The sequence below is a fragment of the Protomyctophum bolini genome, assembly GCF_963924005.1.
Source record: "Protomyctophum bolini genome assembly, chromosome: 19".
Classification (NCBI taxonomy): Eukaryota; Metazoa; Chordata; class Actinopteri; order Myctophiformes; family Myctophidae; genus Protomyctophum; species Protomyctophum bolini.
Genome location: NC_137880.1, coordinates 23,270,121 through 23,295,850, shown reverse-complemented (window position 1 = coordinate 23,295,850; position 25,730 = coordinate 23,270,121). Strand labels below are relative to the sequence as shown.

The 25,730-nt window shown below is 42.2% G+C and overlaps 1 protein-coding gene across 17 annotated transcripts in view; it reads left to right on the top strand.

Annotated features, from left to right (window-relative positions):
• Nucleotides 1-25,730, top strand: part of col12a1b (collagen, type XII, alpha 1b) — a 151,982-nt gene that overhangs the window by 119,679 nt on the left and 6,573 nt on the right. For all 17 annotated transcript variants that reach the window (XM_080791241.1, XM_080791251.1, XM_080791244.1 and 14 more), the window contains 13 exons: nt 5,501-5,659; nt 6,442-6,519; nt 10,631-10,717; nt 11,707-11,760; nt 12,529-12,624; nt 14,596-14,649; nt 19,595-19,648; nt 19,863-19,916; nt 20,797-20,868; nt 21,518-21,553; nt 21,911-21,977; nt 22,175-22,360; nt 22,587-22,655. In XM_080791241.1, the coding sequence (XP_080647367.1) occupies nt 5,501-5,659; nt 6,442-6,519; nt 10,631-10,717; nt 11,707-11,760; nt 12,529-12,624; nt 14,596-14,649; nt 19,595-19,648; nt 19,863-19,916; nt 20,797-20,868; nt 21,518-21,553; nt 21,911-21,977; nt 22,175-22,360; nt 22,587-22,655 (1,066 nt within the window). The remainder of the gene's footprint in view (nt 1-5,500; nt 5,660-6,441; nt 6,520-10,630; nt 10,718-11,706; nt 11,761-12,528; nt 12,625-14,595; nt 14,650-19,594; nt 19,649-19,862; nt 19,917-20,796; nt 20,869-21,517; nt 21,554-21,910; nt 21,978-22,174; nt 22,361-22,586; nt 22,656-25,730) is intronic.

The following is a 25,730-nucleotide window of genomic DNA, read 5'->3' as shown; positions in this document are numbered from 1 at the left end:
GGATGCCAGTGTAGACAGCCATACAACCGAACAGTAAACTTTCACAAGAATCTATAAGTTATTTTTTGAGGGAAGGGGGGGGGCATTAAAAATCCACTGCAGTCACTGCTGGCTCACTGGTCTGGAAAATATTGGGTCACTGCTAGAGCTATTAAACAATTACATCAGATGGTCTGAAGAATGCCAGAATGGGGGAGGATTTTCTCTTTTCAGTCTCCTATCCATCCCGTCTGTCCGTCCTTCCTTCCCTCGTCTCCCCCTCCGTTTTCCCTTGCCTTTCTCATCTGCTGTTGGCGCGTAGCAGCTTGCCTCTCTGGCCCAAAGCCCTCGTCCTTGCCTCTGGTAGCCGACCACAGGGGAGTACTTGACGTTGCTGCACGGGCGGATGGCATTTTGCGGTTTTACCTCCCTGCATACAGTATGTGATTAGGCTGAGCTTTTTTTTTCTTACAAGGCTCCACGTGTCATAGTATAAACTACACACAAGTATGCATGTATCTAAGTTTACAAACATACTTAGTACATAAACGTGTCGACTGGGAGATTGATAGATCGGCAGACAGGCCCTGAGGGGAGGAGGAGGAGGAGGCTCATCCTTTCTTCTGCTGTTGTCCACAAGGAGTTCAGAGTTCAGGTTCAGCCACATCATTGCCCGTCGGCTCTGGGACAGTTTAACGGTCATGTTGGTTCAAAACCTGTGAACATCAACTTGAAGTTGAATAACTGCTTAGTTATCCCGTGATTGTCTGCATTTTGTCTTGGGTTTAGACTGAGGGATATTAAACCTCTGTGAAAGAGGAGGATTAAAAATTATTTTTCCTTTTCTAAATCACTGCCAATCATAGAACTGGAAACTGGTTTTTAACATTTAATTTTGATTTATGGAGTTTGCCGTCTGCTGCCAGCGCACGGCGCAAACAAACATGATTTAGACCTGTCTAGTTGAACCTGAAAACTGCCCTCCCTATCGAGAGTTTGAGATTGATGTTGAGATTTTTGTTGTTTTAGCTGCGGCTGCCAGGTTTAGAGAAAACCCTGTTGTGGTGAGAGGCGATGGCCCGCGTTCCACCACATCCCCACTCAGCCTGATTTACATAATCCTTTTCCCCCTCACTGCACTTAGCAAAGAAGCAAACTCAGCGCTGCACAGATCCTTTCTCAGTTACTCCCTAAAATGTCTTTACCAGCTACGCTGAAATCTAATGTACTGATCTGTCCAGGATTATTGAAGGACCCGGAGCCTCCCACATGGGAGTTAAAAGCAAGAAACGGTTTCAAACCTGGCGGCAAAGATCCTCTCTGTGAGGTTGCTCTGTGTTAGTGATCAGACATCATACCATTACTGGTCTGTTGGATGATACCTCTTTCAAGCCACGGTGAAACAGATTATGTGCATTTGCCAGTAAGCATCTTTTCTGCTGAGATTCACGATAGGTTGGGGTGGGAGGTCTTTCCTGTTGGAAACGGTCATAAAATAGAATTTTACTACAAGAGAGCCTTACAGTCAGTGTCAAGGAGACATGGCTGTCCATTGCCATGGTACATGGCATTACAACTGGAGTTGGTCCCCGGGCGCTGCACTGTGGCTGTGAAGTGAACAGAGATCGTAATGCTCCTTCAATGGCTCTGTCCTATACAGTATGTGGCCCAACAGGCCCATAGGTCAGGAGCCTATCTCCTATACCCAACAGACCCATAGGTCAGGAGCCTATCTCCTATACCCAACAGGCCCATAGGTCAGGAGCCTATCTCCTATACCCAACAGGCCCATAGGTCAGGAGCCTATCTCCTATACCCAACAGACCCATAGGTCAGGAGCCTATCTCCTATACCCAACAGACCCATAGGTCAGGAGCCTATCTCCTATACCCAACAGGCCCATAGGTCAGGAGCCTATCTCCTATACCCAACAGGCCCATAGGTCAGGAGCCTATCTCCTATACCCAACAGGCCCATAGGTCAGGAGCCTATCTCCTATACCCAACAGGCCCATAGGTCAGGAGCCTATCTCCTAATCCGGTGGACAGATTTCCCTAAGGGAATAAGAAGTGTACCCTAACCTTAATGGCTGTTGATTGGTGCATGTTGATTGTATTGGAGAATGAATCTGTAACCATAAGCTGCTTAACCTTTCATACCCCCCTGTTCGGTAGAGATTCAGAGTATGATGAACCATGGATCGTCAAGGGTTAGAAATATATTATCACTATTAATATTGTCACTGTATGATGTGACAATGGTCAGAGATAGTGTGTTGTCCTTTTCTCTTGTTTGAGAGGCAGAACAAGTGACAAAAGGGGAGAAAGAGCAAGACGGACATGGCAGCAGAAAGTGAAAGACAAAAAGGCTATGGCATAAGATCTATGCATGCATTCACAGTTCATTTACTACAACATGCATTTAAAAACTGTTTTTAATATTTAATATCATATTGTTTATGTCCCTCAAACATATTTCTAATATGGTTTGAGCCTAAATCACCACTCCGATATAACCAGTCAATGTAATTTCTGTCTGGCTTTTAAATTCATGTTGTAGGACCTTTAACTCTGTCAGTAGACAAATGTAACTGAATTCTGAGTTACAGTTTGTCTACTCTCAGAGATACAAATGGATCAAATTTACACTGAGGATTTTATTGTGTAACATGGTGAAGGAGAGCGTGTAGTGAGGGGTGCATACTTTGACCCAGTAACCTGGGGTCAGGGAAGAGACAACAGCCACCTGCAGAAAGCAGCAGGGTGGGCGTGTATGACCTCAGCGTTGACGACCGTCTTTCAGCTGTTCAGCTGCTCTTCAGTAATGGCTCCTTAACCTAGCCATTTAGTTGGAGTGCCAACCACTAGTTACATGGTATGCTGTACCGGCAGTCCTGCACTTTATGGAAGAATGGAATTGCTCGTTAAGTGGAAGCCAAGGGCTTGAACTATACTGTTATTTGCTAACTGTCTTTTAAGTAAAAGCACGCTTCCCCTTTTTTGTTTTTTTGCTGCTGCTGCAGGAAATCACTGTATAATATTTCCTACTGTAGGTATTTAGTCTTATGTTGGATGTGTAATTTTTTTGCAGATGTAGGACATGGCACACTATCAAGAATTTGGTATTATTTTCTGTTATACCAAAAAAGTGTAAAATACTGAAAATGTTGTTAGACCACTTACTATACCTACAAATAAGCTTTTGTTTTTTTAAATGTTAAAAACCAAATTAAAAAATATATAAAAAAACTAAAACAAATAAGCTTGGATCAACACAACACACCTAAAATAAAATAAAATGTAATTTTTAATCTGAGACAAATATATATATATTTTTTTTCTTCTGGAATCCAACGATTCACCCACACACGCACAGCTTATGTGAATACTTTGCAGGCTGGATTGACTTGAAATCAGTGGCGTATATTGACCTTTTTTTTCCCCACCAGAAAATGTCTCACACTCTCCATAAACTACCGAATGCCTGAGACATGAGCCTTATCCCCGCCGCTGCAGCCTCAGTGATCTGCTGAAACATGCCTCTGCATTTCCGCAGACGCTGACCACAACCTCAGAACTGTGGTTGCCAATAATCCCCCAGAGGCAGTCGCATGGATTTGTAAATGCAACATTTTCCTGCTCACTGAGAATGTGATTACAGAGTTACAGCTGAGCTCGCCCCAGACTAGCCACTGCTTGTGTAAACTTGGCTTTTGAGGGGAACGAGAGTGCAAGGGAGCCGTTTTCACGGTGTACCACAAAGTGAGGTCATCATGCAAGGAGGGGGGCAAGGGAGATTTGAGGACAGAGGGTTTTGCCTGAATTACACTTGCTTCAAAGTTGTATTATTATACCATTTACAATTTAGCAGACGCTCTTATCCAGGGTGACTTAAGTACAAGTGTGAAATCAGAGTAAATCCCTATAGTCAACAGACATTATTGTAATATACTCAAATAAGTAGAGCACAAAGAGAACAATGTAGAGCTTTTTTTTTTTTTGTCAAATATGTTTTTATTGAACAGATAAATTATTACAAACATTATATTATGAAATACTTTTTTTTTTTATGAAACAAAATGAAAGAAAAAATAAAGACAAAAAAGATAAAGAAATCCCTTAACCCTCCCACCCATACTGCTCAGTGACATTGCATACTATATAATAAGATGATAGAAAGCTCATGGAAAACATCTGAAAAGAAAATGGCGTACAGTCAACCATATCAATGGTATCCTGTCTATTAATCGTTTCTACTCAGGTAATGGACAAGGGGCAGCCAAATCTTATCAAACTGTCTCTCCCTGTTTCTCAGGAAATACCTTATTCTCTCAAGATGAAGTGTACTAGTCATTTCATTTAACCAGTGCTTAAATGCAGGAGCCTCTTCCTTCTTCCAGTGTGTCAGAATTAGTTTTTTCGCTGTAATCAGACCATATGAAAAGAGTTGTTTCTGTGCTTTCGTCAATATAGGCATGGAGTCTAATGTAGTGCTAGTATACCAGGTAAACATCAAACCTAGCATCTGTCTAATCTAGCATGTGTCTAAATAACGTGTTACATCTTAGCATCAAGAAAAAAGCATCTAAAGACCAAAACCAACACAGATCTGCATACAGATCTACTGTAGCATCTATCAAAAATCTGACGAGAAGATATGCAGATTATAATCTGAAGTGAGCGGCATGTTTTACAGTTAAAAACATTGTGACGAATTTGAAGCTTCAGTGTGAGAGAGGAGAATGCTCCAATATTCCATCCCCTACAATGCTACATAAAGAAGTAATAGACATGAAAGGTAGCACCGGTTGTCGTATTCCAAGTAGTTGGGACTGTGGACTAGCTCCCAGCTCACTTTGAGTCTGTAAATATCGACAGGCTCTTTGTAAACAGTAAACAGTACTACTGTAGGGAGGAAACAGCACATCCACAGTGCAAGGCTGGGGTCCATTGCCAGACACGCCATACCCTAATAATTTGCAGGCTATCGGGATACAAAGCAGACGTACGACTCGGTCTTGGAAGAAAGACTGTTATAATAATGGCTTCTGCTCTCTTTGACTTCGTCGACTTTGAAACTATGGCGGAAAATGTTCGTCGACGACCATTTTTCACTGATGAAAACTAAATGAGAACTAAAACGATGACTAAAACTAAGACTAAAAATATATTGGCAATTTCGTCAACAAATAAAAACTATAGACAAAAATGTTAGGAAGGGACTAGTGAAGAAAATATCCAGTAAAAGTAAAAGACAAGTCATTGTTTGTTTTGCGCTCAGGTGTTACGCTCTGAAAATAGCAGATCTATAAGTTCACAGCGCATTGTGAGCTTGTAGATCTGCTATCAAGGCCTGCCAAAATACATTGTAGTCGACTGAAACTAAAACTTTTCAGATGACTTAAATATGATTTAAACTAAATGAAAATGTATTCAAAATCAAGACTGCTATCCTATTAGTCTCTCTGCCTGTTTCCTCTCTGTCTCTCTTGTCTCACCCACACACCGTTATCTCCCCACAGCTGCACGTCATGGTTTCCCCCACCGGTGTCAAGCTGAGCATCGACTGCCAGGAGGTGGCAGAGAAAGAGATCAAGCCTGCAGGAAACACGTCCAGTGACGGATATCAGGTCCTTGGCAAGATGTCCAAGTCTATCGGCTCCACAGGACAGTCTGCAACCGTGAGTACCAGTGAACCCTGAGACCAGGTCCGTCATGTCGAATTAAGGAGATTAAGTATTATGAGCAAATGTGTAATGAATTAAGTTGAGGATGTCCAAGTTGGCTCCGACACTGGGTCCGTCTTGGTAAAAGACAGGCGGAAAACACAAGACCATTAATTATAACAGGACATGAATGTATAGTGTATTGTGGAGGAGGGAGGTGAGGACACAGAGAAATTAGGTGAAAAAAGGAAGTAAACTGAACTGAGTTGAACTGTAAGATAACTCTTAATGACATGCCCACCATCCATAAACCCTGCCTCATCTTGTCGACCAGTAGTTCTCAAACATGTTAAGGACTTCCAAATTTATATGTATTTGGCCACGGATCTGAAAAGATTGTGTGCCAGGAAGAGAATATTTGTCCAAAATGTTTCATTTCAGTGGAAAGCTCCATCTTGCAAAAGTATTCTGCATTCTGTAATGAATCAGGGTCATCTAGCACTGTTCTGACCAGCCCTAAAAGAGCTTATATTGTTCTGCTTTTACAAGAATGTCTAAATATTTGCAAAAGACCTGCATTGTCATACCATTGCATCAGTAAGCCATGAAGCCGTCAACACGCAGGCCACGGCAAGAGGATCCACTCTTAAGCTCCATCTGATCTGCTATGGCTGCAATCTGCTCTGTTTTTGTGTTTGTTTTCTGGGGATGTGGATGAGCCATATCAAAGACCACAACACCATTCCCCTGTTTGCTTGTTTTTTATTTCATCCTTTTCTTCTCTCCCTCCTCCATAGTTCCAGCTCCAGATGTTTGATATCGTCTGCAACTTGGCCTGGTCTAGCAGAGACAGATGCTGCGACCTTCCTTCTATGGTAAGACAAGACCCCACTGTGGAAGGGGTGGGGTCACAGGAATGGGGTGGGGCTTATCGTTAAACTGGGCACGTCACTATAAGAACATCCTCTCTAAAACCACTTACTGTATAACCACTTAAACGGAGTCCCTCAGGGCTCTATGCTGCTGAATTAATTACTTTATTGTACGAAAATAGCTCACAACGCACCAACGCGATGAGATACGACGTGTTGTGTACATGTGGATCGGCTGTTTTAACTAGTTGTGAAACTTTCATTGAAAGCGATTCAAATGTTATTTTGAATGTGTATGGTAGAGTATACTGTGTATTTTGGTAGTTGGTCATCTACCTGCACCTGCAGGTATTTAGATCCTGAGGTCGAGTAGGACCACAGTCACCACACATTGCATGAAGCAAGCTCATGAAGCTCAAAACGCAATACATTATTTGCCCAAATAAGATGTCAGCGATCCCACTGGGGACTTGGGGTTTGAACCCCAGGTAGGACATTAAAGTTAGGCATTGCAGCTTTCACGTGAATACATTCTCATTGGCTTATAATGGTATTATGGTTGCACTTGGACGCTTTAGACCAGTGTTTCCCGAGTTTGCGAGTAAATGTCCCTTTTCTTATTTCCTACATTTTGTACATGTGAGCCTGTAATTTCCACTAGTTTTGGTCTTTCTCTTTTTAGTCTTGACTTGGTCAACTTGGTTTGGGAACCACTGGCACTGCTCTATAGACTCTCAGGATATTGTATGAGGATGCACATGTACAAGGGTTTGTTTGAACACAAAATGGCAAATTTACACCTGTTCATGTGTCCAGAGGTCGTCTCGTGTTGTAAAAAGCTCTTTGGCTCACTAGAGTACTTAAAGCAGCAGGTGAATTTCGTGACCTGTGTACAAAAGAGGTAGTCTCCATCCAGCATATGCTTCCAATGCCCTGCTGGCTCACCTCTCCTTTGACCGGGGGAAGAAAACCAATGCATATCACTACTTTAAGACACGCTTACATCATCCTCCATGTGAACACACAGTGGAAAAACCCGGACAGTATTTCATACTGTGTCTGGACTCCACTGTCACTGTGTGATAATTAGCTTCACAGATGTGCTTCAGTCCAAAAAGCGTTTTTCTACAACTGTGATCATCCTTCCCCTCCACACACACATGCACACATGCACACGCACGCACACACACACACACACACACACACACTCTGTTCACGTTGTTGCAAACTCAGCACATTTTGCTACAATGCTGTAAGGAAAAAGAAGGAAGGAGTGCAGCTGCATGGACATGGCTAAATAAACAGCTTCTCTATGTGTCATGCAATGACGACTGAAGGAAAAAAGGCCTTTAATGCAATATATACACTATATATATATACACTCTAATATATATATATATATATGACGCTGAAAGATGTTGAACCACTCTCGTAGTTGGTGGTAGAGTCCTCCGATATTAAATCATAAAGGCAGCTTGCTGGTTGAAAGCGGCAGGGTCAGTTGGCTGTGTTCGTCGGGTCACTCGTACAGGTGTGTCGGGGGTGTCTGCTCAGCAGGGAGTGGAACCGGGGGGGAAGGAATGGCGTGTTCCTCTGCATGTCCTCCTGGTAAAACTCCTCGCTGTACGTCAGGACGAGGTGAAAAGAAGCGGCTGGTATGTGGTGACTCCACGTGCATCCGAGGTCGTCAGTTTCAAATCAGATGATGAGTGAGAAAGAAAAGAAGAAATTGGTATAACGACAAGATTGCGAGAAAAAGGAAAAACTGTGCAGGGGTTTCTGAGCACTGGTGGCCTGTGCACAGTATTATAAGTCTGTAGTAGTAGTAGTAGTAGGACCCCACAGGAGAGGCCAGGAGCTTGATTCAACTAATGAGTCTGCTCCTGGCCTGTCGCCTGCAGTGGGTGAAGTTTGGGCCAATCAGTGTACAGCTTAGTGGGAGGAGGGCGACCCATTGGCACAATGAGAGCACTCCCTCGTAGGAGTGGGTTTATTTTTATTATGTATTATTTTCCCCTTGCTACTGTGACCCCCCGCTGCTGCCGATCAATGGACGATGTAGTCTACTGGAGTTTATCCTTAAAAGGACCACTACTGTGTTCACATGTGACAGGGCTCAGCTGCGGGTCCTGCAGAGACAGGGTGTCCTTAACTTACATCCTTGTTTGTCTCTCTGCAGCCTCAGCAGAAAAGCCACGGACATCACAACAATGTACAGCACGTAGTGTTGCTTTAACGACTTTCGATAAAAGGATCTACAAGCTCACATCATTGTATCGTGAAGCCTTGTGAGCTTGAAGATCAGCGACACTATCATTCAAGGAATTACAGAATAGGGCTTAAGTGGTTAATCAACAACTATTATATGATCGTTTGGAAGTTGTATTTTTTCTTGGCGAAGCCATTGCATAGACTAGAAACGAGACTGTCCTACCCAAGAAGTCCCTCATGCTCCCCAACACCCAACGAAGTTGGACTACTGGTCTCCTGCAGGACACTGACCACGCACGCATGCACGCATGCACGAACAGTTTATGTACATGCTGAAGATAAAACGGCACATACAGTACGAAGGCTGTATGTGTAGACAGCTGTACACCTTCAAGCCGTGTAGCATATACTGTAGGCTACAGCCAAAGATATGCACCCTTACGCTAACCGCTCAGTAGCTACGCAGAAGAAAACAACTACAACATTCTATCTTGAATCCTAACCTGAATAAATATTGGATCGTGTATAAAACGTGAAGTGGCACGGATACCGGCGTCAACAATAGCTCAGTCATCCAAGTACTTTATGGGGTGAGGTAAATTTGTCTACAGTACAGTACACACCGGCTGTGTAGTTCTGGCCTTGGACTCTATATAGCCTTCCTCGATCTGGATTTTCTCACATCGTTCCCCCACAGACAGCTCAAAGAACACCCCGGCCCTGTTTTCCGACAAATAAAAGCAGTTTTGTGTCAAGAATGTGTACAATCAATAGTTGAACACGTTTCAGGCCTGAAGGGTCATGATGTGAATCAGTGGAATTCGGACAAGGCTGCTTTGATAGATTCTGTTTCACAGACGCACACAGCGCTATCGTATAAGTGTTACGGTAATTCATCTCTAAGTGTGAACATGTACTTGAAAGGAATGGCAAATAGATACTGCCTTTATCCAAAGTGCTTCACAAACCCATTCACACACTGATGAGATGAGAGGAAACCAACCTGCTCATCATCATCATCAACCTGTACTGTACATTTATAGGTGTATGAGAGACAGACTACATCCAAGCTGTTTAGATTCTAATGCTAGGGAGTTACAGTATCTCACCTAAAGACCTCCCTAAAACTGAACAGAGAATGTACGTATATTATGTCATTTCTTAACGATTTATGGGGTGACTGAGCTCACCAAATGGGCAAAACGCGTACATTTCAGGCATTTATGTAGTACTCTAATCCAGAGCGACTTAAGATAAACACAATAACCTTGTGCAATGCAAAGAGAGGTCACAGTCAGACACATTGCCTTGACAACAGATGTAAATAGCATTCCTGGGTTCCTACCGTACACAAGGCCCAGCCCAGGTTTGTGAACCTGGACAATCTCCTCGCAAACTAAATCCAGAAAACTAAACCTTGAATAAGCAAGTGTCAAAGTGCCACTTCGTGCAGCTTTCCTGCTGACGCTATGCAGCGATGTAAGCCCATGTGTGTGCATTGTGAGCCTTCACACGTTCCTGCACCAATGTTGCACGTCAAATTCCTCTATGCGTATCTACTGTAATCGTTGAATAAAGTGACTATGACTCTCCGTTCAAGGCAGTCTTCATTTGGATAGCACATTGAACAGCAGTTATGGGGAGGACACACACACACACACACACACACACACACACACACACACACACACACACACACACACACACACACACACACACACACTCACACACAAATGAACCCCAAACATCTTCTAAATTATTGAGAAAATAGCCCATCTACAAGCGTTTCTTTTTTCTTTTTTGCTTTACATTTTTACTTGTAATGACGTACACAAAATTCCACCCTCACCCACTCTTGCCCACTCTTACCCACTCTTTTGCTCTTTTCTTTATCGTACAACAGAGAGATGAAGCCAAGTGCCCGGCCCTCCCCAACGCCTGCCAATGCATCTCAGAAAGCTCCGGAACCCCAGGTCCCCAGGGGCCATTGGTAAGGACCCCATGAAACATGCCATGCATAATTACACTGCATATATACCATACTGCTGAGCCTGGAGTGTCCTTAAGAGTGTCTCTAAGGCTCTATGACTGGCAGCCCAAATCAGGCCACTTTTGGGCCTATCAGATTGGAATCAGACTGGTTTGATCAAGTTTGAACAGCAAAAAAAATAAAATGGAATTCCACATTCCTAGGCGGTTTGAAAGGCCATTCAAATCTGATCCCGAAAGGTGTGTCTAGCTCTGGCCCTCAACCAGGTTAATGCACAGACTCTCGACATGTTATTTATGTACACCACTCTGTGCAATGAAAGTTATTGCCCCCTGAAGGACATTCATGGCGGGGCGAACTTCTTAGTGAGTCTAATAAAAGCTGGCCTATTTTTCAAACCGTGGGGTGTTAAGGTAAACTGCTGTGCAGAAGGCCTCTGTCAAAACTGTGTTGACGGCAGCAATCCTACGGTTTATTTAAAAAGCTGTCCTCTGTCTTAAAAACATTGAATATGTATCTTCATGGCCATAAAAGAGGGGAGAACCTTTTTTAAATATGTATCCTGTAGGCGAGAGAATCTAGTGACGTTATTGGGTCAGTGGAGTGATCTGCCTTACAGTATGTCAAAGTTGTCACATTTGCTTAAATGACATTTTTTGGAGTGCAAATTTAAACCGTGTTGGAATTGAAACAACTCTCCACTCACTGGCAGTACTTCTCTCTCTCTCTCTCTCTCTCTCTCTCTCTCTCTCTCTCTCTCTCTCTCTATCTATCTTGGTTGCAAAAAATGCAATACTGTATTGGACAAAGGCCCACTTTGACTACAGGATGAAATGTCTCATAGAATTTTTGTAATTGCTGATTGCAGTAGTGCATACAAACTTTCACTCTCAATGTTACTCTCCCTCTCTCTCTCTATCTCTCTCTCTCTCTCTCTCTCTCTCTCTCTCTCTCTGTCTCTTGTATCAAACTCTTCCTGCTCTCCTCAGGGTGCACCTGGTAGCAAAGGTCCCCGGGGTGAGAGAGGAGAAACAGGCCCTGCGGTAAGTGCCTCCCCTGTATGTGTTTGTAAGTACCTCCCTTGTGTGTTTGTGTGTCTCTCGCTGCTTCAAAGCCCCTGCAGGTCACCGTTGAATTAAAGCAAAAGGGGTCTTTATCCATGAAAAGTAAACAGCCACGATTATGGCACAGCTTATATAATAAAATTAAATTTATTTTGGGGGGGGGGGGGGGGGACTATAGCTATGCGCATGACAGCATCATCATACCGGAAGTTATGTGGAAATGCCTAATGAGTGGCAAAAAATATATAAATTCTGGGTTTGACAGCCCATACATCCAAACAGAAAAGTCCTTTCTGATTGCTTTAAACGACGTGAAAACTCTCTTCGCCCACTTGCTTTGCCACTCGATACCCTCTATTGGACTATCTCAGGTTAGCGCTATCTAGGTGACTTGATGAAAATAAAGGCTTGTTTACAGTGTGAAGGCTTTGAAGAGAGAGTGCTGGGCGCATCTGATCCCACTTATCGTCAGTGTGGGAGTTTTTTTTGGGTCCCTTTTCCTTCGATTGTGGAGGGGAGCTTATTTGGTTGAGCATTCCATGTCGTCTGGTGCACGCTCGCTTACCTCGACCTCAGATTGCAACAGTAGCGAATTTGCAATGAACTGTCGAAAGTCATGGAAAGGAGATCTCAAGATTATATGAATACTGAATTCCGTCCGTGAATCAATGTTGATGGCTTAACTCTCATAACTCTCTCTCTCTCTCTCTCTCTCTCTCTCTGTTTCTCTCTTAATCCTGCTGACAGGGTCCTATTGGTCCACGTGGAGATAATGGACCGCCTGGACCTATGGGTCTGCCCGGCCCTCAGGGACCCAGTGGATTATCTATGCCAGGGGAAGCTGTGAGTCTAGAGCGAGCACGCACACACACACACACACACACACACACACACACACACACACACACACACACACACACACACACACACACACACACACACACACACACACACACACACACTCACACACGCACAGACACACAAAAGCATTAATCATACACTGAAGCTCATACACCGAGAGGAGAAGATATGAACCCGTTGTTACATAAATGGTGATGAGATTAAATATTGTCCCTTATCTCCATATTCTACCTTGATGTGTGTGGGTTTTTTTGTAAATTGTAAACGTCCTACTTGATCACAGCGTCCCACAAAAGCATCACAAGTAGCAGATCCACAAGTTGGAAACAGCTTGTAGATCGGCTACTGTACTTTTGGTATTTTAGAATTTGAGTCCTGAAAAGTAACAGTTTTTGGACATAAAAGAGGTTTCCGCCCGACAGAGACGATATATATCTCATACACGTCTACTTCCTCCTGTGACAGACGTAAGCTTTCAGCAGCTCCATGTTGAATCGCATAGCACCTTGGGCAATTTATTACACAGGGAACTATTTACAAGATGAAAAGTAATGGTGGCGTGCATTCCTCCATGTCTGCTGTGGATAGACTTGATATCTTCTCTCGGTACATTATGTCTCTTAATAAATCAACAGTGGGATTTTCATCTAAGAAAGGTACATCCTAACACAGTAGCTCTGTTTTGGCAGACCGTGTTTGTGTTGGACTACGCAGCAAAACTAACACATTATTAATACTTGCTTCCATTTCACCTTCACACTACACTACATTTTTAGGCATTTTGCTGACACTCTTGTCAAGAGCAATTATTATTATTATTGACCATTCCTCTGTCACATCTTCTGTTTCTGAGATCAAACCTCTGGCCTGTTGATTACAGGACAGCATACAATATAGTGTGATCTCTCAGGACACGTGGTTGTTGACGGGCCTATCAGCAGTGCAGTGGAGGAAAGGAATTTCTACTCAAGTAAAAGTATCAATACTGCAATGTAGAAATACTACAAGTAAAAGTCCTGAATTCAAAATTTACTTGAGTAAAAGTATTGGTATCAAAATGTACTTAAAGTACCAAAAGTAAAAGTACTCATTGTGCAGAATGTCTCATTTCAAGTTTTCAAATTTATAAAAATCAATTGAAAATAGCCGATCTACAAGCTCACAATTGTGAGCTTGTAGATCGGCTATTTTCAAAGGTCCGAAATGTATACAGTAGGGCTGAAGTGTTTAATGTATGATTTGTAATAATAATCAAAGTATCTAGTAACAAATAAATGTCGTGGAGTAAAAGTACAATATTTGCCTCTAAAATGTAAAAAGTTAAAGTACTGACAAAATAATGGAAATACTCAAGTAAAGTAAAAATACCTCAAATTTTACTTATGTACAGTACTTAATTAAATGTATCATGGCATGTTGGTGAGCTTGTAGGTCTGCTATTTGCCGCACAACACCTACTTGTTACATTTTACAGCGTGTATACATTTTAAACATTTAGGCCTAGGAAATGTTTTGAGATTTCTCGTCCTATAATGAAAATGAAAATGGGGACATCAACAAGGGTTAATGTGGCTAACCACCAGGCCGTCTTGCCACCTCATTTTCCCACCGATTACCCTCCAATGCCCTCCAATGGGGCGGCTGTGGCTCAGGAGGTAGAGCAGGTCGTCCAATGATCCGTGGGTCGGTGGTTCGAATCCCGGCTCCTCCTAGTCTTGTCCACATGTCGAAGTGTCCTTGGGCAAGACACTGAACCCCACATTGCCTCCAATGAGTCGGTGTGAGGTTGCCACCATTGGTGTGGGAATGTGGGAAGTGAGGAGGCTGGCGTCGTCTGTTCGCCGCTTCACCTCCCAATATATGAATGAATGGGCCATTCATTGTAAAGCTCTTGGAAAAGTGCTATCAAAATGCAATCCATTATTAATGCTTTTGTTTCTCTGTTCCCTTCAGGGTCGTCCCGGACCTAAGGGAGACGCTGGCGATTCAGGCCTACCTGGACAGAAAGTAAGTGTTGTTTTTTGGCGAGGATCCCCAGCCTGTGTGGATTGCTAGACGGGGAAAATGGGCAGATGATCATTCAACCGTGTATCATTTAGACTACTACTCTGGCCTCAGGCAACATAGTCCTCCTGAGCTGTATACTTACAGTATTTCATATTCAGGGAGGATGATCCATTACGATGTGAGGGAGGGTAGCGTTCAGAAAAGGGCGAGTGAGTCAGCATGTTGTTTTATAAGTTTAGTCACATTCTTGAGATCTTGACGTGGGGGAAAATGGGGCCAGGAACAAATCACCTTGATATATGCAACCTGATAACAGACAGACCTGTGTTGCTGCCTTCATGTCTTCAGTCAGGATCTGTGTGCAATGATGACGTTTTAAGTCCTTTTAAATTAAATGCTTTTTAAATTGCTACCCATATATCTCTGCTGTCGGGGAGAAACGACCTAGTAACTCCAAAATGTTCATTATATTTATAAAACAATTCCTGCCTCATCAATGTTCATATTGTGACTTTATATATTGTCAATTACTTGCATGAGAGGGGGAGAGGTAGTGGATTTAGCTGTTTTAGCAAACAGTTTGAGGGTCCAATGGAGTTAGGTGGTTTTGTCCAAAGCACTTTTTAATACAGACATAAAGGGTGTTCAATATCATCGATTTATAAAAAAGAAATAACAAAAATAAAATAAAAATCACACCTGTGTGAAGTGAGGGGCACAAATTAACTTAAATATAGTAAAATACAGTGTTGGGGAAGTAACTTTCAAAATATACAAGCAGAAAGCTTGCCTAGCGTGCCTGGGGTTATTGTACTGACAATGGCTCACAAAGTGTTCAGGTTTTGTTGGCCGAGTTATTGCTTGGGTGATCCATACATCTCTCCCTCTCTCTTGCCTTCCCTTCTCCCCTCTCTCTAGCCATCCCTCCCCTACTCAGTCTCTCCCTATACCCCATTCCCATCTCTCTCTCACTGGGACTACCTTTTTTGCAGAGCCTGCGAGCTGATGGGTGCTGATGGGGCGCTTGTTTTGTTTTACATTGCCGGCTAGTACTAGTATACAGTATAGGAAGTAGTGGGTCGCCTGCAGGGTGGGGCTTTCTCACATTCGAATACAGCCAGAATGGGGTTTTCTCCCAAGTCACACCTCCTGGTATTGAATCCCACCGGCCCAATAGCTTTTGAGATGTTAGTTAGGTTTAGGCATAGTTTTTGTGAGGTTAGGGTTAGTTACGGTTAGGTTTAGGCATAGTTTTTGTGACGTTAGGGTTAGGGTTAAGGTTAGGTTTAGGCATAGTTTTTGTGAGGTTATATAACCACTTGCGTGCAGTGCGGTCCAAATGAACACAGCGGAGTGCTCCATACCCCACTGACGGCGCGGCAGGGTAAAACAATCGCTCCCTCAGCGCCCATCAGCTCCCAGGCACTGCGATAAATGTAGTTCCCTCTCTCACTGATCGAGCTCTGATCTGCCATCACAGAACATAAACCCTTGCCTAACAATGGCGAAGCTGTGGGAGTGCTGTCAGATCAGGCATGACCATATTTGGGCATAATCCGGCCAGCTGTCCCCACGCAGGCCACAGACACAACTTAAACATTTCATTGTAGATTACTTATTACTCATTGAAAGTAGTGCACACTTCATAGTAATACATTATTACTCAATATTTTACTTTAATATTACTTTCACTAATAGCATATTTTGACTATGCTGATGATTAACTGGTGGTAGGACAGTGACAACGGATACAGACACAATGTATGACTTATGTTTATAACATGATGAAATGCCACCGGCAGTAGTTGGGTTGTCTAATGCCTACTGCATTACAGTGGAAGCTCTGAGGTCACTTCCCATTGCAGTCAGAACTGCAGCATCACTCCCAATCTTCCGCCGTAGTCTGAAAACCCACCTTTTCAGACTCCATCATGGCCCATAGCACTTACCCTACCCCCTTAGATAGCATTTCTGTAGACTTACAGTAGATAGCATTTGATACAGACTTATAGCATGTTACGTATGTAGACAGCACTAGAATTGCATTGTATGTAGTCATAGCACGTCATAGTATATATGTATAGCATAGTATAGTATATATATGTATAGTTTATATATAGTTTCATTATATAGATATTCCACTGTTACTTTCTTAGCTTACGCATGTTTCATGATAAATGCTTTTTATGTGATGTATTCCCATCCTTTTTGTTCTTGCTTAATGTAAATCGCTCTGGATTAATTGTAATTGTAATTGTCATAACAGCTTGTATTCAGGGGAAAACCGTGTGCCCAAAACACAGCTGCAAATAATAGCACAGCCGGAAATATTTTGAATCCACATTATTGAGCTAACTGTGACCGCTAACTTGTGTTACTTAGAACAGTAACTGTAATTATATTACTCAATTTCAAACAGCAGCTCAATATTCCCTTACTCAGATAAGTAATGATATTCCAGTACTTGAGGACTGAGGACGATTCTAAAGAAAAAGTAATTACAGTTTTCTGAAAATGTTTCTATGTCAGTGGTTCTCAACCTTTTTCAGGTCAAGGACCCCCATAATTATCTGTATTTGGCCACGGACCCCCATCTGAAAAGATGTTGTTTCAAGGATCCCAGAAGAATTTGAGTTAAAAACGTTCGCTCTGAAAGAATATATATTCAAAGATTTGCGCAACTACAGCTGTGGGTGCGGCTTCAGTTCAGGTGGATCACCACTCATCACCACTGGTGGGCGTGTCCACATAAAAGCATGATTTTAACAAATACTGAGCACTTTTTGAAGTTCTTCCTCCTTATATTATTATAATACCTCATGATCATGTTTTAGGGTGGAAATAAATTGTGGCACTCCATCTTTAAAACACCAAAAGGGGTTGTATGTAATTAGTTACCCCGATGCACTGCTGAAATTGTAGTCACATGTTTTAGTTTTTTCTGTGATGCCATTTTGCTCCACTACTTGACAGACTGCTGCATAGTGAAGTCAAATCATTATTATCTGTATATGTAACAATGAACTCCAAAGCGCCACAGTTTAACAATTTACTGAATAGGTAAAACATTTTAATAGGCTACTATTAAGTGTTTTGCTTGCCTAAGCTCCATACAGTATGAAGGGCTTTCCAATGTTTCAGTCTTTACAAACATCAGTAACTCTAAGTCAAATGAAAAACCAAATTAAAGTTTATATCCTGTCACCAAGATTATTGTTGATACAACTATCAAAGATATATTCGCTAACCATGACCGTTGACCATTTATGTACACATTAACAGAGTTTGTCAGGCAGTGTAATGGGCAACAAACTCATACTACAGCCAATTCTACATCAATGAACACAAATAAGGGAACAATGAAATATTCTCCATTCTCCATCTCCAACCTCACACGCGAGGTTGACAGATGGAACAAACCTGCCACTGGTGTCTCGTGAATATTAACGAAAATCGCTGCGCTCTTGAATGGCTTCCAGGCTCCAGCCCTTTTCTGTTATAGCACAACAACGGTGCTCTTTCACATGTCCCTGATCAGAGACTACCAGTCTGTGAAGATCACTGGAGATGGTATCTATTAAAGCTGTTTATAACCAAAGCCTCTGGGATATACAAAGACCTCTGCCTCCCCTCCTGATCTTTAGTGGGGGGCGCCTGTTTAGTTCACTGACTTTTGTAGAAAACAGTCTCTGGGATGGGAGAAAGGAACACCACAAAGAATCCTCTCCTACAGTGAGGTTTCAGTGTCCTACCCCCCAAGCAGAGATGAGGTTCTTCTGTTTGAGAACACTTTTCGATGGCTGTCTTCCATCATTATTATCGCCAATCGACTTCATATTTATTGTGCACATGCACTGACAGCAGACCCAAGGACCTCAATTCTCAAATCATTGTCAAATCGGCAAACGACAACTATGTCATTTCCTGTTGTTACAAACCGCAGCTAAATTGTCCCTCCAGGCTATGGCATAAGCGTCCTGCTACCAACTAACCAATTACAACACTCCTGTTCCTTTTCCTGTAGTGGAAACTAGCCAATTGCAGACATTCAAGTTCACCATTGTGACACCAACATACATAAATGTGACACCAATTATGAGAGACTAATGTCCACACACATTCAACTCCGTTCAAACTGTCTTAAGTCAGAGGATGGAAATTGCATAGTAGAACTATATGCTTGATGAAAATGGTTTTAAAGATACAATCCTTAATTTTGACATACTTTGTCTCCATCTCCCAACAACGACTAACAAACGACATTAAATATGGTGCCGCGTCTAGTGTCCAATCTGGTGTGCTATCTGCTTCAAATAACTTAATTGACATTGACAATCAATACAGTAGTGGGTGTCCCACCTACAGGGTGGGTTCACACAGAAGATTGTGTGCACATCTCAATGCCTATATTCAGGCCAGGTGCTGGATGTCTTGTCAGGCATCAATTGAGGAAAACATCAAGGAAGAGGAAGAACATCCGCACACCAGTTTGTAGAGCTCCGAGAGTCTGTCGAAACATTGCAAATTTGTCAAAATCCTCGTTACATGCACAGTGATTGTGATTCAAAATTGACATTCACGGACTGGCTTACAGGTGACCACACTGGAGCAGATGCTATAGCAACATGCATTTAATGACTTGCAGGCTACGTGGGCCCCGGTTTATAATGGCCAATAAAAGGGTTCTGGAATATATTATGTTCCCTGTAAATCTTATGCCAAGGCATCAAAGGCGAGAGAGGATTGACCATAAAAATAGTGAGCAGGGTTTCCGAGCAAATGAGAGCTAAAAAGGAGATTTACTGTTTTGACACGCAGTGAGACACGGTGGTGTGAGTCGGTCGGTCAAAGGTACATTGACCTCTGCTAATGTGAGTTGTGCAGAAAAGAGAAACTGCAGCTTGAATCTGAGTCGGTCCGTTGTCCTGTCCTTGACTTCCCCCAGGGTTCACCTGGACCCGCTGGTGCCATTGGACCAATCGGGCCAGCTGGAGTGAGGGTGAGTACAAAAAAATGTGGCTTTTTATGACCATCGCACATTTTTAAAGATCCTGTACAAGTTTATGTACCAGTTCTTGGGTGCAGGAGACTGTAAATCGCAAAACAGACAAAATGCACAGATAACTTATAAGATACAGTACATTATATACATCTACAGTGCAGTATGAGCCATACTTGGCATGCCACGTTCTATCCTGCTCTTGTACCTACAGGGACCCCCAGGAAAGGAGGGAGTGTCTGGACCGAGGGGCCCGCCAGGTACCATGGTATGTCATGTTTTGTGCCTAATCGGTACATATCAGTATTTCGGTGGCTAAGAAGTAAGAACGCAAAGTTAGTTTTTGTTTGTTTACAAGAAAAGCTGTCACTTTAATTTTGTAGGCAAAAAAAAAAAAAAGCGTGTGCAATGACTACTTGTAGGGTTCAGGGTACACTACGTTAATTATGGATATCAAGATCTTTGATGGGTATCTGTTTATATCGCCTTATCAGTCTTCCTGTTCTCCAAAGTATCGGAATCACAATTGGTAATGAAAAATCCATATCGGACAACCTCTAATTCATACAGCTGCACAAATTCGGACATCAGGAGTTTCACAGTGCAAATAGACTTCTGCTGTTAGCTGCTTGCTCAAGTGAACCTCAACAGTATAGGTGTTAATACAGGGGTGAGCATTACTCTTTTTTTAGCGGTCTGGGGAGACAAACCAATGACCTTCTGGTCAGGAGCCCACTTCTCTTTGGCTTGTACACTGTGCTGCTTGGCACCGCACATTGCTGTTTTAGACACTGGACACTGTCCACCAGGCTGTATAAGTCTCTCTTTGTTGTGCAATTCCAAATTATTCTGTTCTAATATCGTTGCTGTCGGGCAGAAACCTCCCATCTCCATATTTTTACTTTTTGTATTTTTACGAAATTAACGCCCTAATTGATCATACTATACGGGGCACACAAAAGTATCAAATCCACAAGCTCGAAAAACATGAGGTTTCCACCCGAAAGAGACGATGTGATTCATGAAAAGGTTTAATTCCACCCACTTGCCTCTGGTTAGCATGCATGGAAGCATAGCATTAAAATGCAGGATTAACACAGAGGTTTCTTGTTGAGATGTCATTGTCCCACTATTTCTTTCTCTACCAGGGACAACCTGGAAATCCAGGAATACCTGGGGTTTCAGGAAAACCGGGCAAATCTGGTGACAATGGACATCCTGTGAGTATATTTTAAAAAAAAACTTTATTTCTATTTATTCATACAATTATATAGTGTCCTTATTCCCTGTATCACACTGAGCAGTTGATGATGAGTAGCTAAAACGCAATGGCCTCTGATCAATGCTTGGATGTATATTTTGAAAGCAATCTATCATATTATTGCAGACATTGAAGTTCATGTTGATGTTGTTAATTTAGTATCTCTACTATCACTACCAATAATCTAACTTGTGCGTGATTATCATTTGGGAACCGTGATGCTGATATAAAACAAAACTCGATCCCATTTTATATATGAATACTAATTTATTTGTTATTTTTATTGTCCCAAAAGTCAACATGCTCTACTCTTAAAATGAAATTACATACTTACACAATTTGTGTTATTAGTAGTTATTATGCTTTTTAATGAATCTCCTTGGTGCCTCTAGATCAACTCCATCTTGTCAAGGAAAAAAATAACGTAACGCTTGCCAGAAATTACAAATATAAAACTCTTTAACTGGTATGTAGGTTTAGATCTCCCAGGCTTGTACTGTAGATACCTTGCCAACAAAGGCTGCCCACCCTCTGTTGATGGCATTTCATCACACTGGAACTGAAGTGTGCAGCGATGTTGAAAGCTGGTCTTTACCTCTGTTTTCTAGGGAGCTGGTGGTCCAAAGGGAGACAAGGGAGAGAGAGTGAGTAAACGTTCACACTACAGTATACCTTAGAAGTTCTGAGAAACAGTTGCTGTATGAGACTGAGAGTAGCTTAACTTACACTATTTAACATCACTTACTGTAATTGTTTAAATACCGTAAGCCTTATATTTACAAACGGACTCTGGATTGAATATTATTGAAGTTATTAGCTAACTGAAGGCTTTTACTTCCCAAATGGAACTTTTGTTAAAGGATTCATATCCATCTGCATGTTTAAGTATTGAGCAATGGATGTGAAGTAACAATTTCTCCTTTGTTCTAAATGGTTATGTAACATGCTGAAATGTAACACCTAATTCTCATTGTGAACGAACACCATCCTTCCATATCTAGGGGGACTTTGCACCTCAGAACATGATGCGTTCTATTGCCAGACAAGTCTGTGAGCAGCTAGTAAATGGTGAGTGTACCCTTCTCTTTTCTCCTACTCAGCTACATTTGGAAATGGTTCTGGCTTCATTAGGCAGCAAGACGCCACAAACAGACTTTTGTCTTTAGAGAGAGAGAGAGAGAGAGAGAGAGAGAGAGAGAGAGAAGTCTGCATGCTGTTTTAAATGTTCTGTCTTTCCCCCCCAAACCACCTTCTGTGTGCTGCAGCACAAATGAGTCGTGTCAACAGTATGATCAACCAGATCCCCAACAGCAATTACCGTAGCAACAACCCAGGTCCTACCGGGCCCGCCGGACCCCCTGGAAACCAGGGTCCCAGAGGAGAACCCGGACAGTCGGGAAGGAACGGCTTCCCAGGAGGTCCTGGCTTACCTGGACGGCAGGGAGAGTTGGGTACGCATCTCACGGTCTTCTCTCTTTTGGATGTATACTGTAGATATAGCAGATTAATGAATGGATCGATGACATTTTGTTGTGTATAATTTTGACACATCCATAAACGGCAGGTACTGCCGGATTCTGTTATTCTATGGGAAGATCTGCGGTGTGTAGTCATGGAACACTCATGTACAGTATATGTGTCTGTGTGTGTGAGCACAAACGTGTCCGTTTCTTTCAGGCGCTGCAGGAGAGAAGGGAGACAGAGGTCCGGCAGGTAGCGGACAAAGAGGACAGAGAGGACCACCTGGTATGTCACAACAACAACACAATCTATCCACCCTCTTATCTGTCTCCTCTTCAAACTCACAGTGCACTTCACAATCCTGACTGGTCATGGTATTTAACTGTGTACTCTGAGTATTGGCATGAAAATATATTTAACACTAGCATGTCTGAAGTATAATCAGACGGAAGTAGAATGTGCTTAAATTCATATTTAGAAAATGTTTCAGATGTCAAAAATGTCTGAGATGATGGAATGGTGATGGATGATGATGGCCATGGAAGGGGAACCTTCTGAAAGCTTCGTGGGCAAGGATAATAACCTCAAAAAACGGTCAAAATGACCAAAGTACCAAAAGTAGAAAGTACTTATTATGCAGAATGTCCCAAAATGTATACCATTTTTTAATTGCGGATCTACAAGCTTGTAGATCAGCTATATTCAAATGGCCAAAATGTATATTGGGCTGAAATGGGTAATGTTTTATAATAGGCCTACAGCAATAATCAAAATCTACAAAGTAACTACAGTAGTAACTAGTTTTCAAATAATTGTAGTGGAGTAAAAGTATAATATTTACCTCTGAGATGTAGTGGCGTAGAAGTAAATGTACTGAAAACTAGAAGTACTCAGTACAGTATTGAGAAAATGTACTCTGTAACTTTACACCACTGCAAATGGATTAATGCAATGGAAATTGCATTAACACTGGTGATTTCCCAGTGAATGCTTCGTTATGAATTCATTGTAATTTGTTTATTATTTATTATTCTCTGCTTTATGCTTGATTTTTACTCTAGTCTTATTAAAGCTCTTCTAGACCATATATATATATATATATATATATATATATATATATATATATATATATATATAAGAAAGCTAGATGGCTCACCCGCGCTCTGGCCAATGGAGAACGATGTTGCTACGTGGCGGCCATCTTACCTCGGGGCAGCATAACATTGTCTATGGGGCATGTACTTTTAAATAACCATAACATTGTCTATGGGGCATGTACTTTTAAATAACCATAACATTGTCTATGGGGCATGTACTTTTAAATAACCATAACATTGTCTATGGGGCATGTACTTTTAAATAACCATAACTTGCTCAATTTTCAACCAATTTTCAAATGGTTTGGTTTATTGGTTTATACGATGTTCATATAGAAAACAAAATTAAGCAGATAAGCGTCCTGAATCATAGCCACGTTGACAACGTTTGTAATAAACCAACCCGTTTGTAAATCCGTCAAGATTTGAGTTTTGACTGTTTTTGTTTGAGCTGCCATTGAACATACTGTACTGTAGTCCCGAAGCAAGATGGCCGCCACCAAATTTGGAGCGACGTGCCTCTGCACTGTTGGTTAGCACTGTTGGTTGGCATAGGAAGTTGGCTTCCAATGCGTTTCCCCAGGCTTTCATTTTTGAGCCGATTGTGAACGAGAATAAAAGCTGGGGTACCGAGGCTACTCGATACACTACATGAAAGAAGATTTCATGTAGACAAGGTCTGACAGAATGTGTAGAGCATAGTCATTTTCAGGGTTTTTGTTTAGCAGATTATGAAAGTGCATATTGTCATACGTTGAATGATGAAGAATGATGTCATACCTTGATTTGACATCTCATTTTCAATGTTGTTTAACCTCAAGATCATTCCATTGAAAAAAAGTCTTTTTTTCCTTGATTTGCACAATTTCATGTTTGCCTACTCATGGCCCGATTCATCATCATCATTCATTAGACCCTGTCGCAATACTAAACCCTTGGGCTTGAGGTAAATGCCTTGCTCAGCGCCATCTCAACACTCGTTCTCCGTGGAGAAGGGAGAGTTCATTTTCCCACAACCCAGTGATTCTGAAATCTGAATCTGGCCACCGTCTGGCCACATAATATTGCCTCAAAGATCTCCTGTCTTGACATATCCAGTTACACTTACTAACACATTGGGGGGGGGGGGGGGGGTGGAATCCTGTCCTGCCCTGTCCAGCCTCAATCAGTCAGTTCTGCGTTGAGACCACTGGTGTGATTTGGGTGGGTGGGGGCTGCCTGGCTGAAGGGCACCTCAGTGGTTGTTGAGAGAAGGGAGTAAGCAGCGAGCATTGCTGTCCCAGTCAGAGTTTCCCAGACAGTCTGGAGATCTGCAAACCTCGAAGCTTCCGTCACTCCCAATCATACAGCTGCCCCACAAAACAGTCTAGCGTCTAGCAGCCCATACATCCGGCCCAGCTCATACAACGATATACCATGAGGTCATCCATCCAGATGCACAACCACCACCTCCCCCCTGTTCCACTTCCACTCTAGCACAGTCAACACAGGTCAGATGCAGTGGTGGAAACTTGTAACTAAGGAAATGTACTCAATTTTGTGGTACGGCAATTATTCATGTATAATACAACTTTATAATACTTTGTACTTCTCCGCTGCTGCTCCCCACAGGCAAATATTGCACTTATTACTTTGTCACAGTACGCTTCACAAGAAAACTAAATGCTTACAAAATATACAACACATTTTCATGCCAAAAAAATCAATAAAAGGATCCTCTGCCAGCCGCCCTAATCCCCCACTACCACCACATCTGTACAGTAAACACACAGTACTGCTGTTTTATAGCACTGCGGTTTTATAGCAGATGCATCGCATGACTATACAGTGAATACAATGTCACTGTTTGCACTCACACGCTGCACCGTAACACGTGTTCGTGTGTATCTCAGGGTTGTCAGGGAGTACAGATGCAAATACTTACTAAATGGGCCAATGCCATTTGTACACGCTTGAGCAGCAAAAGGTAGATTGTGATCTACCAGTATGATCACGATCAAGAGTGTTGTGCTCAAATGTCAGTATAGCATTACAAAGTTGCTACAAATCTACTGCAAGTAGATTTGCAATCCCCGGAAATACAAATTGTATCAAATGAGGGCCATGGCTTAATCACACTCATGTTCCTGCAACATCTGGTCTGGGGACCACCAATGATCCAAATGGACCATCACCAAGTCTGTAACTCTATGAGAGTTCTGGTATAGTTGTACAACTATGCAACTGGTATAGTTGTACAAAAGCAGCAGATGAGTACATCTGA